Here is a 16,596-nt window from a genome sequence, read left to right as displayed (position 1 = left end):
CTGTATTGTTGACCGATGCACAGTGACACCATCTGCAGCAAGATGATGCTGCAGCTCTTTGGAGGTGGTCTGTGGATTGTCCTTGACTGTTCTCACCATTCTTCTTCTCTGCCTTTCTGATATTTTCTTGGCCTGCCACTTCTGGGCTTAACAAGATCTGTCCCTGTGGTCTTCCATTTCCTTACTATGTTCCTCACAGTGGAAACTGACAGGTTAAATCTCTGAGACAACCTTTTGTATCCTTCCCCTGAACAACTATGTTGAACAATCTTTGTTTTTAGATCATTTGGGAGTTATTTTGATGAGCCCATGATGCCACTCTTCAGAGGAGATTCAAATAGGAGAACAACTTGCAATTGGCCACCTTAAATACCTTTTCTCATGATTGGATACACCTTGCTATGAAGTTCAAAGCTCAATGAGGTTACCAAACCAATTTTCTGCTTCAGTAAGTCAGTAAAAAGTAGTTAGGAGTATTCAAATTAATAAAATGATATGGGTGCCCATACTTTTGCACCGGTCAAGTTTTGGTTTTATGCATATTGCACATTTTCTGTTAGTGCAATAAACCTCATTTCAATCCTGAAATATTACTGTGTCCATCAGTTATTAGATATATCAAACTGAAATGGCTGTTGCAAACACCCAAATATTTAGAACTAAAAATTATTGAGATTAATAGGAGTGCCCAAACTTTTTCATTTTCAAAGGATGCAGCTACCAGACCTGTAAAACCACATGTGATAATCACAGCACTGTGGTAAAGTATTGAGCATGTATGTGACTGCGCTCAGACTGCTGTATTAATCTAGTTAAATTCATTTATTCGATGACTACAGTCTTAAAAAAAACAAATACAGCCACGAGAGAGGTGGGTTTCGTTACTTGCTGAAACGGGGAGTTACTGATGATTTGGCAACCTCTGTTAAGTTTCGTTTTCCTGTGTAAAGCTGAGTAGTGATGTGTGAGAGGTGCGCGTGCGGCTGCGCGCGGGTGTATTTATAACTCTCAGAGAGCAGCGTAGAGCTCTGGTGTGGTGAACGGAGGTCGCTGGATAAATTCAGGGAGCGATGTCGATGCTGGAGGCGGCTGTTATTAAAGCGGTGTGTGAGGGCGGCGGGGCGGTGGAGTATGAGCGCCTGCTGCTGGAGCTCAGCGCGGCCGGAGTGGAGGGAGCAGGCCCGGGGGAGGACCTGGATCTGGACGCTGTGGTCCGGAGCAGCGGCTGCCTCACTGCTGTCCAGCGAAACAACTGCAGACAGGTGTTAATAAGAACCAGCCTTAAAATCTGCAGAAAGAGGGAGTGCGACAGAACCTGCAGAGATCTACACCTGTGCAGATTTGACCTGCTGGGCCACTGTGGCAGGTGAGTGTACTAACTAACAGAAGGTAAGCCCTCCTAGCACTGATACAGTAGTGTACTTTATTAAAGAAGCTGTTGTGTTAGCTGGGTTTACTTTTTTGAGGTTTGACCAGTGACCGATCTTGTTCTTTTTTTTTTTTTTTTAGAAAGGGGCCACAATATTTAAAGAAATTCACACCAGGTTCAAACATTTTAGTGTAATCTAAAAAGCTTACACATTAAAATTAGTGGAGTTGATTTTGTGTCACAAATGTACACTCAAAATATTAAAAAAATAAATCTGCCATCACAATTTAAGAATCTAAAGGAAAATTGTGCAAATTCAACACAGAAAAAAAGATTTAAACACACTAAACATTACTGTTATCTCATTCGCGCCACTAGTGTTTGATCATGGAACTACATCCACTGGAATCTGATTATCGCTCTCGGGGAAAGAACAGATGAGTGACAGAGGCACTTCAGGTGGCCAATCAGATTTCAGCTGGGGCCAGTCCTCCTGTGGTCCTGCCCCCCCAGATCCTTTCCTTCATTTTCTACTGCCCAACTCTAACTCAAAAAGTACAGCACGAAGCACCGTCTTTCTGAACTACTTACTTCCACTGCTCCAGAGTTCAGGTGCAATGTAGCAGAAAGGTTTATATACAGCTGTGTACATAGAGCTGTCCACTGTGCTTTTTACCTCAAGGCTTCCCTAATCAATTAATTAATCAATCAATCAATCTTTGTCAATCAATTAACCTTTATCACTTGGGATAATCAATCAGTTAACCTGTATATTACCCAAATTTTTAATGTAGCCGAGCATTAACAAAAACAGAGATTGACACGGCAAAGAAAAAAATAACAACATTTAAACATTTTAAATTAAGAGTAAATAAAAGATAAAAATAGATAAAAAAATAAAAATAGAATTAGAATAAAAAATATATATAATTATAATAATAAAATTTGGTTTAATTGATAAGAAATTAAGATCAAAATAAGTGATCAACAAAAATAAGTTAAAATTAAGCTAAAACTAACTTTTACATAATAGAATAAAAATTACAAATAAATAAATTAACTAAAAAAAAATAAAAGAAATAATAATTATAAAAATAATAACCGTAATACTAATGAAAGAAAATCAAAACAAAAAACAATAATACAAAACTATTAAAAATATATAGGAAATAAGGAAAGAAATAAAAAGGACATAAAGAACTCAGAGAAGAACTAAAATAAAAATATTAAATGTGAGAATACATAAGATTAGGTAAAACAGGTACAGGCTGTCTGAAGGTGGTTAGATATTAAATGTTGAAAATGATTTAGTGACACCAGTGAGCTGAGTTTGAGATTCTTGTAGTGAGTTCCAGCTCTGGTGCACTGTAGCTAAAAGCAGATTTTCCCAGTTCATTTAAAACCTTTGGAACCTAGAACAGGCTAATAACTACCGTTATTTACATTCATTATTGAAGTGATGTATTCTGGCAAATGACTGGAGAGTGTCTTATAAATAAAAATCAACCAGTGTGTTTCCCTTTGTATCGTTAAAGATGGCCAACCAATTTTTGTGTAGAGCTTACAGTGATGAGTTCTGTACGGATCTTCAGTAATGAACCTCAGTGCAGAGCGAAACACTGAGTCAAGTAATTTAAGGAAGCTGTAGGGAACATATTTATAAATAATATATTTATAAAATAATGACAGGTGTTAAAAATAGTAATTTGTAATATTTAAACTATCCTTGACAGTAGTTAAGTAGGCTATACTGTCATTCATCATAATTCAAACATGGTAATGATTCATGTCCTATTCAAATCTCCACCCAGACACACCTAGCCTTTTTTTGGGGGGGGTATTTTATAAAATATATTGTGCTAGCTCGCACATTCCTCAAACTGTTACTGCTCAGTTTTTTTTACTCAGGTGCTGTTATATTTAGTTGTCTGATTAATTGATTTCATGCCTATAAAACATGAATTTTGACTCTTTGTAAATTGATGATTATGTATACCCTAAAAGCGATTGATTGGTCAATAGTTTTGTGTAACGTTACAGACTGGATTCAGATGAACGCAGTAAATATCGCGTAATCGTTAAACAGACGAGGATCAGAACCAGAGAGACAGTACACCTAAGCTTCAAAACCAAACTGCTAGACAAAAGAGTAAACCTGAACCATAAAATAGAGTAAAAACAGGAAGAGCACAGTATAAACAAAGCAGAAAGGGTAAGAAAAAAACTGTAGTCAAAACGTTGAGATACAAACAGTAATGGAATGCTTGGTAAATTGCTGGATTACAGTGGCAATATTTTGCAAAAAACATACAAAATTTTTAAAACACAAGGATAAAAGGTAAAAAAGATAAAAGGTTTTAAAACACAAGGATAATTGCTCACAGCTGAAAATAATCCTAAAAATTCTGGAGATGACTACACAGTCTGTATTAGGCGTGACCTTTTGTAGTGTCGCTACAAGGCTTATGTCACTCAGAAACACACAGACAAAAAAGGAACAAAACTAAACAAAAAAACAAAACTGTTTTCTTGTTGTTTTGCGGGTAATAGGAATTCCGTAGCTTGGATTATTTTTATTAAACCATTCATCCTCTAAAATGGAATGTGCTGTGCGTAACACTGACATAACAGTGAAGCAATGCATGCACAAGCATTCAAAGACAAATTATTATTATTATTATTATTTTTCCAAAACAGGCGAAGATGCAGCTACGGACACAGCCTGGACACAGAGCACAACTCTAGAGTCTTGCGAGAACGCAATCTGCACGAGCTCAACAAAGACCAGCTGCGCATTCTCCTGCTACAGAGTGACACCTTTCTGCTTCCTAATGTAAGAAAAACAAGGTGCCGCCTGTGAAACCGGTCTCCTGTAGTCATGTGCACTTCAGAGGACTATTTAACTGAAGCTTAGAGGCCTTTTGAGTTAACAGGGAAGGGACACTGGCAGACAGGTTATACAGCGCTATGTTTATATTATATCAGGTTAGATATCAGATAAGATACTTGGGAGCATACTTGGCAACATACGGTTTAAATTTTAGCTGCCAATTCTTTTTAGATTAGAATTAGTGGAATCTATGCACTTACACATTTTGGTCACTCAATCAGGAACACTGACCTGGACTGGAAAGGGTTCACAATAAGACCACCAAATATAACAAATATTATTTGAGTGGTGGATATTTCTTAGAACAGCATTGGGACTGACATTGTACTTAAAGTGGGGCGTGTTTGAGTGTATGGCTTCCCACATAATATCTAGTCATTGGTGGTCCTTTGAAGATCCTTTTTCATTGAATAACACAATGAACAGAAATAGATGTGATCTATATGTAAACAGTGGGTGTGAGTATAAAGTACACTGTGTGGACAAACATATTGGAAAACCTGTTCATTCATTGTTTGTTTAAAAAACAAGTGAATTAAAAAAGTGTGTATATTGCTTGTGTTGGAGTAACTGTCTCTACTGTCCATAAAGAATTTATACTAGACTACCTATCTTAAAAGTACTGGAGAAGCACAATTTTCACTGCCCCAAAACTCAGTGCTGTTAGCTTTATACCCTTCTAGCCTGTCCTCTGTTTAGTTTTTTAGTTTTTTACTCAATTATCAAACTAAATTGTAATTATTATGTATATTTGACTAAATATGTGTTATTATTATTTTTATTATTATTATTATTATTATTATTATGAGTAGTAGTAGTAGTAGTAATGTAAATAATAATATTTAATCTAATAAAATTTTATTTTAAGAATTTTAAGATTTTTAAATTCCTTTTTCTACCTGAGAAGCACTTTGTAAAGAAAAGGTCAGTTAGGTTATTTACTAATTTGGAACTAAATTCACACAGTACTTTAGTTATGTAGGTTCTGGAGAACACCTTTTAATAAACACACCTCATAAGGAACTAGTTAATGAAGTACTTATTCAGAAATTCTTCACTAAAAGACACTATCTATGAGGACCTACAGAGAAGAATCACTGTATATGTATATATATATATATTTAGTTATATATAATTTTTAGTTATGTCTCTATAATAATAATGCATTTAAATTAAAGATTGAGAAATTCTACAATTTTACTTAAATGTCTCACTAGGTGAACCTTGTTGGTGCCTTTTCACTCAGCATTCCTGTGTCTTTACCCTCTTCAGGTGTGTGTTTCATATAACAAAGGCAGCGGGGAGTACGGGAACTGTCCTGATAAGGAGGCCTGTTTAAGACTTCACATCTGTGAGAACTACATCAGGGGAACCTGCGATGGCATCGGCTGCAGCAAGAGCTGCCATGACTTCTACGAGCCTCACCCAATGAAGTCCCTTGAAGCCAAAGGAGTTCCCAGTCAGCTGATAGGATCACTATTGGTCATCTATGGGAACCTTCTGGCTCTGAAGGATTTCAGTAATGCCAGGGCTGAAACTGGTGCCAGGAGACGAGTGGACACCAAGTTCAACAACAGGGACAGGGTGCCTGAGTCATTACAGAAGAACACGGGTAACTACTAGTTTATCTCAGTTAATAAATTAATATATTTTTAAACAGTATACTGTATAAATATGAGTACTGTTTCTAAAAGTAAATAGTAAAGCATTGTTACTCTTATAGTATGGATTTAAAACTGTGTGCTTTGTCTCTGTTCTTTTATTACAGAAAATGTGATTTGCCTCTCTTTTGTAAAAGGATTCTGCAAATTCGGAGGTACATATATTTAAACAATTACAGAACAGGCTTATAATCAAAGGCTATTTCTGAACACTTGTTTATCATGGTGGCAAATAATAATAATAAAAAAAATAATAATATTCAGTTTAGTACAGCTAACAAATTTTCATTTGATCTTTTTTCCTTAGATGTTTTCACTAGATTGGTTAATTTTACACTGCAATTTGTGAAGTGCAGCAAATAATGCACATACATGTTCATTATCCTCTTTAACTGGACAGGATACAATTACAGTAGAAATACTAGATGTGCTCCACTCATATATACTATAGGGCAGTTTCGCACACAGGGATTTAGCCCAGTCTCTGTACAGCATTTTGAATGGAGATTTGCCAGAAAATTTAGTCTACGACTAGGAATAATCTCCTGACCCTATATGCTCAAATGTTTGTGGACCATCCCTCTAAAGAATATAGTCAGCCACTTCTAGTGCACATTGCTGACAAGTATTACCAAGAGAATAGCACTGTTTTATAGCATATACAGTTGTAGAAAAAAGGTAGGTGTAACTATTTCGTAGCTGCTAGATTTTAAGTTTATACAAGTTTGTGCAGTGCAACCCATTCTTAAGATTTACTAATGCATAAATCTGTATTTTGTAAATTCTTATATTACAGTTAGTCTATGCTTGAACTTACTGGTGCAACCCAGCCCAGGGCTTGATTTTTTCAGTACTACCATCAGTGTATTGTCTGTTTTGGTATATTTCGTATGTTATACATGGCCTCACCAATACACACCCACTTGCGACTGTGCGAGCAGCCACATACAACCCCACAATAGACAAACTTGGGGCAACATAAGCGATCTGGCATCTGCTAATGTGAATGTGGGGTTAACCATGCTTGCCAGATTAATTACTAGGATCAAACCAAGATATTTACTCATTAAATGCCTACATAACTTGCCAAAAAGTTTGTAATATTATGATGATTATTTCAGAAAAATGTTGGCGAATCCACTTTGATATGCCCTACAAATGGGAAGTGGAAGTGGACCAAGTGTGGACGGCTTTACCAGACAACGAGGCGATCGAGCGAGACTACTGCGACCCTGCAAAGATGCACAGGTGTGTAGGCACTACAGGGCATGCCTCAAAGGCAAAGCACCTTTATTAAATGCCCTTATTAAATGCTTATGTGATTCCAGATTCCTTGATAAAAACATTTCATGATGAATGCACCACCGATAATTGTTTTAAAGTAATTGAAATTAAAACACAGTGTGCCCTATTTTAGTGATCCATAGGCAAGCCGTTAACTGTGCACCATGCAGTGAGATTTAGGGTGTATGTTTGCTATCATGATGATGCAAATAATACACATTGTACTAATGTTCTTAATTAATCATGGCTGTGTTTTGGGTGCAATGTAAAATGAACAAATCAGTGCATCACTTGCCATTCCCTTTAAGAGCCAGGTGTGCTCTGACTTTGGCGGATTGATAACTTAGCGGTGCAGTGCTTTTGCACTTCTCAGCTGAGGAAATTGACCTGCTTATTCACTCTGTGATGGTGCATGAGTAGGTCATTTACGGAAACAGCAATGATATTTTTAATTGTGTATTCTGTTTATTGTCGATGTAAAAGGTTGGGTTGTGTTTTCTGCTGCCAAGATAGCAATGTAGCATATGGCAGAAATTTACCTTAACACTTTCAGACCATCGCACCCATTGGTGGAGATATATTTACAAAGGTCTCTGCTATATAAACTGCGCAGGTGCAAGGTGTGAATATAAACTGTTAGAAGGGTGTAAGATAGGTCCCTGTATGTTATCAATGTTATTGTAGTTTAGACAATTTCCCCTTTACTTTTAAATAGGAGAGAGAGTTTTGTAACATCATCAGGCGTTTAATAGGAGAAAATCTCACTGTTCCTCATTCTTGGCAGTGTGGGGATAGAGCCTGTGTGCTTCGACACTATGGTCCTGGGTCTTCACAAGGTGCGGCGTCTCTCTACAGACTCTTCAGTGCTTGAACCTACTTTTATCCTCACTACAAAGTGGCAATGGTACTGGGAGAATGAGTACCATAAATGGATCCAGTATGCATCAATCGTAAGTTAAATTTTATTTTTCCATACTAATAGATTGTTGTAGATAATTGAACAGTAACATAAAAATAATCTGTCATCATTATTTTTTTTCCCCAATACGGCTTTTGCCTGTTTTTTATTAGATCTCTTGATAAAACCCAGCTTTACAAATTTACTCAAATAGTGTTTCAGTTATCTTTATCTTCCTGAGTATTATCTGCTGTCAGATTCATGCTACATTCCCACTTTTGAAATGACAGAAGGAGATGCACAGGATGTCCTCCATCACCAGTGATGAGCTGGAGCAAAAGTATCTTGAATTCTTAAAGGACAGTAACAATGCTGTGATCACATTTACTGCTGGCAGGCATTCTTATGAGCTCAATTTTAAAGGTAGGATATATAATATACATCACTATATCACTATATCCATCTACATCTATGTGTATTATAAATTCCTCTTACTTTAACTATTATTCTTATTATTTCACTAACATGGTGGTGGTGAGTTACTATGTTTTGCTCTGCTACAAGTGGATCGGACACAGCAGTGCTGCTGGAGTTTTTAAACATGTGTTCACTCACAGTCCTCCACTCTATTAGACACGTCTACCTTGTAGATCAGGGGTGTCAAAAAAAATCGTTTTCACTGGGGGCCACATCAGCATAATGGCTGTCCTCAAAGGGCAACTGTAACTTATAAATGTAACAAAATGTAAACAAATGTAATAAAAAATGATTGTTACTACTCCTTATTGTTAAATAAACAGAAAAGAGGCGCAATAAGTATAAAATCAGAAATTGTGAGCTGCTAAGAACATGTGTGCCAGATGCAGCATTTCACAAAAAAGTTTTACTGCAACAGCCTTGCATCAAACTAATAAGATGCTTTGATTACAATAAACATTTGTCTGCAAAATTACGGCAGCATTTCCACATCAATGACTACACTGCCATGTAGTGGCGGTAAGCCGCAACTTTGCGGGTAACACAATCGGCATGCATTGTGGGAAAGTTTTTTGTCAAAGCACGCTTCTGACCTATTTATTTAGAGGCTAAGACCTTTCAGCTCTCATGGGCTTTGAGTTTGACACATATGTTGTAGATGTAAAATTCTCATCTTTTGCCGCACAGTTTGTGTTGGTCAACGTCTAGTCCTTCTTCCTTGATTACAGCATGCTGCCCACAGAAAGCTATTGCCTTGATATTTCTGGTTGTTTGACTAATCTCAGTTCAGGTGTTTAAAAACTCCAGCAGCACTGCTGTGTCTGATTCACTCACATAGCACAACACACACTAACACCTCATACACCACCACCATGTCAGTGTCAAGTGCTATATAATAAAATAAACAATAGCTGTCAGGCACAAATAATAGCTACTCTGTTGTGATCTATCCTGTGAGGTCCTGACCACTTAAGAGCAGAGTGAAAGGAGGATAATAAAGAATGCAGAGAAACATAAGAACTACAGTCTGTAATTATAGAACTACAAAGTGCTTAGTGGTTCTGATAAAATGGAAAGTGAATATAGTAAGAAGATAGTGGTTATAATATTCTAATATGTATGCCACTATGATATGATCTGAAATTATAATACTCTTGTTCAAATACAGCTTATCATTAAAAAAACTAAAAACTTACAGTGTGCTGCACATAGGTCGGCCACAAGAAACCTGCAAGCTAAGTTTAATAAAATGTATAGCAGCATGTTAAACTTCTGTTTACTCTGACTCTCCTCCTCCACTTTAAAAAGAGCACAATCTTAACAGTGTAAATATATTTATCCAAACATGAATCTATTTAAATTAACATCTGTTGTTTTGTTTTTTTCAAAGAAATGAAGCAGAAAAACGAAATAAGTGACACAGAGAGGATGGTCAGAAGGAGGCCACAGTTTTTTTCTTCCATTGATGTCAAGAGAGCAAAAACAAGGTAAGCAAATACACAGTTATGAGTCATTATACCATGCATTACCCATGTAATGGCTGACAAAATAACATACAAGATAACAATAAGAGTAATAAAGCCTTAATTTAGCCTTAGTAAAGTCTTCTCTTTTCTCCTGAGCAGGAGAGGTGTGCGGCCCAGCTCTCATAAAGGTGTCCCTGGCTTTTGGGACCAAACTGCCATTCCAGACTCTGGATATCAGGTACAATATCTAAGAGTTACAGTTCCAAGTCTACTGTTCTTTCTTGTCCCCTTGTTTCTTAGCATTCATTCTCATTTCTGCTGTATTCGCCTTTTTTAAATCTTTTTTATTGAATTACAGCGAGTCCTCCTCTGTTCCTCTGACAAGGATTATGTCAGAGTACAGGACCATTTCCAAAAGACCTTAACAAACTTCAACATCCTGAAACTCGAAAGGATCCAGAACAAGGAACTGTGGGAAGATTTTCAGACGTGAGTACCTGGGATATTTGTGATGTTCAATAAAGTTTTTTTAATATTAGACATGTTAAGGTACATGTCATACAGTTATTTTTAACTTTATAGGCCATATTGCGTCACAAGCACAAATCACATGTTTTTTTTTTTTTGTTTAAGTGTTTTATGATTTGTTTAGGAGCTTTATATGAGATTCATACACAAAATACAACTTGTTTCACTTAATATTATAATAAATTACGTATTTCTTTATGTACAAACACCAGCTAACTATCTTTAATTTACATCACATTTTTAAATAAAAAATATATGTTTTATGTTGCCCTGCTGAACACCTGTGCAGCTAATTAGCAGAATCTATTTCCACCTTTCATGCACATTAGCCTATTTACAGTCAGCACAACACAGTGGAGCTTGTGCTGTGGCCAAACACAGGCTATGCTTAATTGCACCCATCTTTGTGCAGTGTTACTGCTTCAGCATGTGTCCTATTTCTAAACACAGCTCTGAAATTAAAAATTGGGAACAAATTTAAGACAATTTTAGTAACCCTGTTCCTGTTACTGGTTATTATCTACTGTGGTGCTTGAACGTTTTTAAACCCTTTAGAATTTTTTATATTTTTGCAAGGAAGCAAAGGTTCACATACATGTACATACATGATAACTTCTATTAAATGCAGCAGATGCACAGAACTTCTGAATTTCTTGCCTCTTAATGTGTTTGAGAGCATCAGTTGTAAAGTTGTTAAGAGGTAGAGTTGGTAAATACAGTTAATATCTCTATTTGCATAATGTTCTAATCCATATAATGGCAAGAACTACTCAACTTTTCTTTCAGTAAAGAAAGAAATAACTTTAGGAAATAAGGGTCAGTCAATCCGAAAAAAAAAATAAAGGAAGTAGAAAGTATCCTCGAATGCTGTTGGAAAGATCATTAAACACATTATGATGAAATTGTTTCTCGTAAGGGCCGCCCAAAAAAAAGGAAGTATTTTGGTTTGTGTAACACTTTTAAGTTACTACATGATCCCTTATGTGTTTATAGTCTTTACAAAGTAGGAAATAAAAAAAAACATTAAATGAGAAGGTGTGTCTTCTGACTTCTGTCACTGTATACTCCAAAGCTCTTTCAGTGTTAATTTACCACTACTGCCTTTTGCTTGTAGGAAAAGAGAGCGAATGAAAAAGGCAAACAAGGACAAGAAATACGCTGAGGGGGAGCGATTTCTATTCCATGGCACCAGATCAACACTCATTGATCCTATATGCCTCCAGAACTTCGACATGAGAGTATCCGGAGCCAATGGCACAGTGTACGGGCAAGGTTAGTAAGTCTTTTTTTTTTTTTTTTTGAGAAAATGTCACTGGGAATAGTGTATTAACAGATTTGTATGCTCATCATTTTTTTTTTCTTTCTTGCAGGAAGTTACTTTGCAAGGGATGCAAAGTACTCCCATGATTACACCGACGGTTACGGCGAGAAATACATGTTTGTGTGCAGAGTACTGGTTGGACACTACACCAAAGGAGCATCCCATTATCGCAGGCCCCCGCCAAAGGATTCCTTGGGCACACTTTTCGACAGCTGTGTGAATGATGTGCGAGAGCCCACCATTTACGTGGTGTTCGATAGAACTCAAGTCTATCCAGAGTTCTTGATTACATACAAGGAGAGGTCTGTTTTCCAGCCTAGTGTATGCACTCTAGCTCAGAGTTCAGCTCAGTCTGCGAATTTCACAGATACCAATCCGCCCTTTACACCCACAGCTCTTGCAGTAGTCAGACAAGTGCCTTCTGCCTCTGTGTCGCGAGACCTGACAGCAGCTGCTGAAGCTTCAGTGAAGTCAGATGATAATAAGGTGCTCTCACCTAAGACCAGTGTATATGTTAACACTAATCAGACTCAACCTGCTACAATCCAAACAGCACCTGCGTCATCTTGCAACTCTACACTTGCAGCTCTTGCAGTAGTCAGACAAGTGCCTTCTGCCTCTTTGTCACAAGACCTGACAGCAGCAACTGAAGCTTCAGTGAAGTCAGATGTTCATAAGGTGCTCTCACCTACGATCAGCTTAGTCAGACAAGCGCCGTCTGCCTCTGTGTCGCGAGACCTGCCAGCAGCTACAATAAAATCAGATGATCATAAGTTGCTCTCACCACAGACCAGCTTATCTGCTAACACTAATCAGTCTGAAAGCACCAAAATCCATAAAGAGTCAGTCTCATCTTGCAACTCTGATGCACTGCTGGATTCATGGATTTCAGTAAATCCAAGCAGCCTAAACTCAGAGTTTAGTCATTTAGAGGCTGATTTTGTGGATCCACTTACTCCAACTAAAACCACCGCTGTTGTTTTTGATCATTCTCTTGCCGCCAGTCCCTCAGTAAAGTCCAGTAGCGCCAAATACAGCTCATCCAGTAACACTGTTCACTCCTACAGTACAAAAACCCCAAAAGCAACTCTGCCGTCTAACACCTTTGACACCACTAAAGCAAAACCTGAGGGTTCGCTCCAAGATTGGAAAAAATCTGTAAATCATAGAAGCTCATCAGAGTTAGCTTTTTTAAAGGAAGATATTTTCACAGAATTTGGAGTACATGCGTTTTCAACCAATACCAAACCTGCTGTTGCTAATTACCCTGCTGCTTCCTCTTCCTCAGCAAAGGAGAGTAGTGTTCCAATATCATACAAAGCTAGTTCCCCTTCAGCTTACAGACAACCTTACTCTCACAGCTCCCTCTCACGTTCCACGCCAGAAATATCCGGTCCCCGGTCTCCACCCCCAAAACCTGAGAAAAAGTGTATTCTGCAATAATTTACATGAACTGAAAATGTGATCATTGCCTAATTTTGGCATGCAATAAATTATTCAGGTGATGCTGCTTGATTATGGATTTGGATTATTTTGTTTTTTTGTTTTTGATTTCTTTAAATCAAATGATCATGCCGTTAACATGATTTAAGGACTAAGAACCCTGTCTTACACCCTGCACATGGCACATTGTGATGCTCATCCCTGCAAAAAGTCTATTTTCACACCTTGTTGCTATTCTTGGCAGTGAAAAAAAAACAAGTGCGCCACTAACTGATAAGAACCCTGACAACAGTCACCAGTCAGCCCTTTATTGCTATCTTAGATTGGCAGTTGCCTGTGCATACACCCCCGCTTGTTACGCACACAAAGACACACCCCAGTGTGCAAACTCAACTTTTACATCAACAATAAACATAATACAGAATAAAATAACATGGCTGTTCCTGTAAATGACCTGCTCACACCTTTACAGTGTGAACAAACAGCTCAGTTTCCTCTGCTGAGAAGAGAAGAAGCTCTGTACCATTAAAATACAGACCTTCCAAATTAAGTGTGCACCTGACTCTTAAAGGGCATGGTGACATGCTGATTGGTTTATTTCGCATTATGGCAAAACACACTCATGATTAATTAACAGAATTAGAGCATGACTTGTGCAAGGCATATTTTTTGCATCCTCATGTGCGGTTGGCGACACGCCTATAGATCGCTAAAATAGGGCTTTTAAGGATGACAGGTTTAAAGGTAAAAGATTTAAGGCCAGTAATCAGGACATTTTGTACATGTATATTATTGTTATTATATCACAGGGAGATCTGACCTAGTGATGTGTTTGGCTAAAGGATAAATTGCGATATCCTTTCCTTACTAGTAAAAACTGGCAACGTGTATAATTACAGTGAGTAATCTGTGTGACTCTTCATCTCTCTCTAAAAGCAACATTAATTGCTTACAGATTACATTTTTTCTTAAGTTCCTAAGTGTAATCATAATTACAACCACACAGCATTCCGAAATGAAGTTTGTGCTATGACTTGAAAAAGCGGCACCAGTTGGCTGATGTACACTGGGACAGTGGGCTTTTATTTTTGTAGCTCATGTTATAACCCTCCCTCTTGTGAATTTTTGCATAAATCTAATGACCTTTGTTCTCCATCTACACATGGGCACAAACAGAACTGGATATTGAAGGTCACCACAAGAAGCGGAGGCAGTGTTGTGGAAAAACAAGAGGTCTTTATCAGTTGATAAGTTGAGCTCTGTTGTTTTCTTACTCTTTGATTGTTCTGTTTATTAGGCAAAGGGCACTCTCTGTGTAGTTCATCTGTGGGAAACATAAGCAGAAAGCCTACAAACACTGTAGGCTTCACTACAGGTTTCAACACAAAAAGTAAAAAGTAAACTTCTGCCCAATGCAAGTATATTAGTATTGTATGACATGAATTTAATGTGTTATTACATAATATTATTGGTATAGTAGTAGTAGTAGTAGTAGTATTACATATTATTACATTGCTTGTACATAAACATATTTTCAGTGACAGACAGTAGGGATGATTTATATTTGAAGTTGTAATGATTAATACATTAATGATTAATCTCTTTACTTTAATTGTTGTGACAGCATTGTTGTAGAAGGGCAGTGTGTTTTAGACAGTGTTAAAGCTAATAAGAAAAACTCTGAACTAATATTGTACCAAATGAAGATATTACTCTGAAACATGATTGCTGGGTTGATTAAAATTTCATTTAAAATTATATACAGTGGTGTAAAAAACTTTTTTTTTGCACTCTTATGTTTTCTGACTCTTAAATGTTTCAGATTATCAAACAAATGTAAATACACAAGTAAACACAAAAGGGAGAAAAGAAATCCAAACCTACATGGTCCTGTGTGAATAATAATTGTTAGAAATGGTTTGTTCAAATGATAGATCTCAATTACTTTCTTATTTGTTCCTGAACTTCTTTGGATTTGAATGATGTTTAGGTTTTGAGTATCTCTTGGTCTACTTTCAAGTCATTTCTTGATTGAGAACAGTGTGTATTTTTTGTTCATTCCAAGATCGCTTTTCTTTCTGTAAAACGACAAACAACCTTTTATCAAATTCTAATAAAATCTCTTCTTACAAACAAACTTTTTGTGACAGAATGTTTCTGTGTGCTTTAATAAAATATGAAAGAAAAGTGATTAAATCAAATTAAAGTGGAACTATTAATAGACATGCATTAGAAACTCCCCTCCTCCCTGGACCCCTACCAGTTTGCATATCGGTCAAATCGCTCGACCGATGATGCCATCTCCACTGTTCTCCACTCAGCCCTCACACACCTGGACAAGAAAGACACTTACGTCAGAATGCTGTTTGTTGACTTCAGTTCAGCATTCAACACAATCATCCCCCATCAGCTCATACACAAACTGGACAGTCTGGGGCTGAGCACTTCCCTGTGCAACTGGCTGTTGGACTTCCTGACTGGTAGACCACAGGCAGTGCGGGTTGGCAGCAACACATCCAGCATCACCACACTGAACACAGGGGCTCCCCAAGGATGTGTACTGAGCCCACTCCTGTTCACTCTGCTGACCCACGACTGCACACCAGAACACACCTCCAACCTCTTCGTCAAGTTTGCGGATGACACGACGGTGGTGGGTCTCATCAGCAACAACGATGAGTCACACTACAGGAGCGAGGTGAGCCGCCTGGCCTCCTGGTGCAAACACAACAATCTCTCTCTGAACACAGAGAAGACTAAGGAGATTGTTGTGGACTTCAGGAGAACTCACACACTGCACACTCCTCTGTCCATCAACGGAACTGCTGTGGAGAGGGTGAGCAGCACCAAGTTCCTGGGTGTGCACGTCACAGAGGACCTCTCCTGGAGCACCAACTCAGCATCACTGGCCAGGAAGGCAAACCAGCGTCTCTACTTTCTCCGCAAGCTGAGAAGAGCTGGAGCCCCCACCCCCATCATGACCACTTTCTACAGAGGGGCCATCGAGAGCATCCTGACCAGCTGTTTCACCGTGTGGTACGGGGCCTGCACAGCATCCTGCCGCAGGACCCTCCAGCGCATCGTGAGAGCAGCTGAGAAGATCGTTGGCACCTCTCTCCCCTCCCTTCAGGACCTGTACAGCTCCCGCCTCACGCGGAAAGCCCTCCGTCTGGCAGGAGATCCCTCCCACCCACTACACAGCTTCTTCAGCCTGCTGCCATCAGGGAGAAGACTGCGGAGTCTCGGGTCTAGGACCAGC

At 38.1% G+C, this 16,596-nt stretch overlaps 1 protein-coding gene across 1 annotated transcript; it reads left to right on the top strand.

The window, feature by feature from the left end:
• The first annotated feature begins 737 nt into the window (after nt 1–737).
• Nucleotides 738–15,474, top strand: LOC103028371 (protein mono-ADP-ribosyltransferase PARP12). The gene is made up of 12 exons (XM_022671549.2): nt 738–1,366; nt 4,067–4,202; nt 5,532–5,871; nt 6,028–6,075; nt 7,042–7,168; nt 7,989–8,154; nt 8,393–8,525; nt 9,970–10,066; nt 10,205–10,283; nt 10,404–10,534; nt 11,688–11,845; nt 11,944–15,474. Exons 1-12 carry the CDS (start codon nt 1,071–1,073, stop codon nt 13,335–13,337), a joined length of 3,105 nt encoding a protein of 1,034 aa, XP_022527270.2. The 5' UTR covers nt 738–1,070; the 3' UTR covers nt 13,338–15,474.
• The last annotated feature ends 1,122 nt before the right edge of the window (nt 15,475–16,596 follow it).

This window comes from Astyanax mexicanus, chromosome 2, assembly GCF_023375975.1.
Source record: "Astyanax mexicanus isolate ESR-SI-001 chromosome 2, AstMex3_surface, whole genome shotgun sequence".
In the NCBI taxonomy this organism is placed as follows: Eukaryota; Metazoa; Chordata; class Actinopteri; order Characiformes; family Acestrorhamphidae; genus Astyanax; species Astyanax mexicanus.
This window is presented reverse-complemented; position numbering and strand designations above follow the sequence as displayed.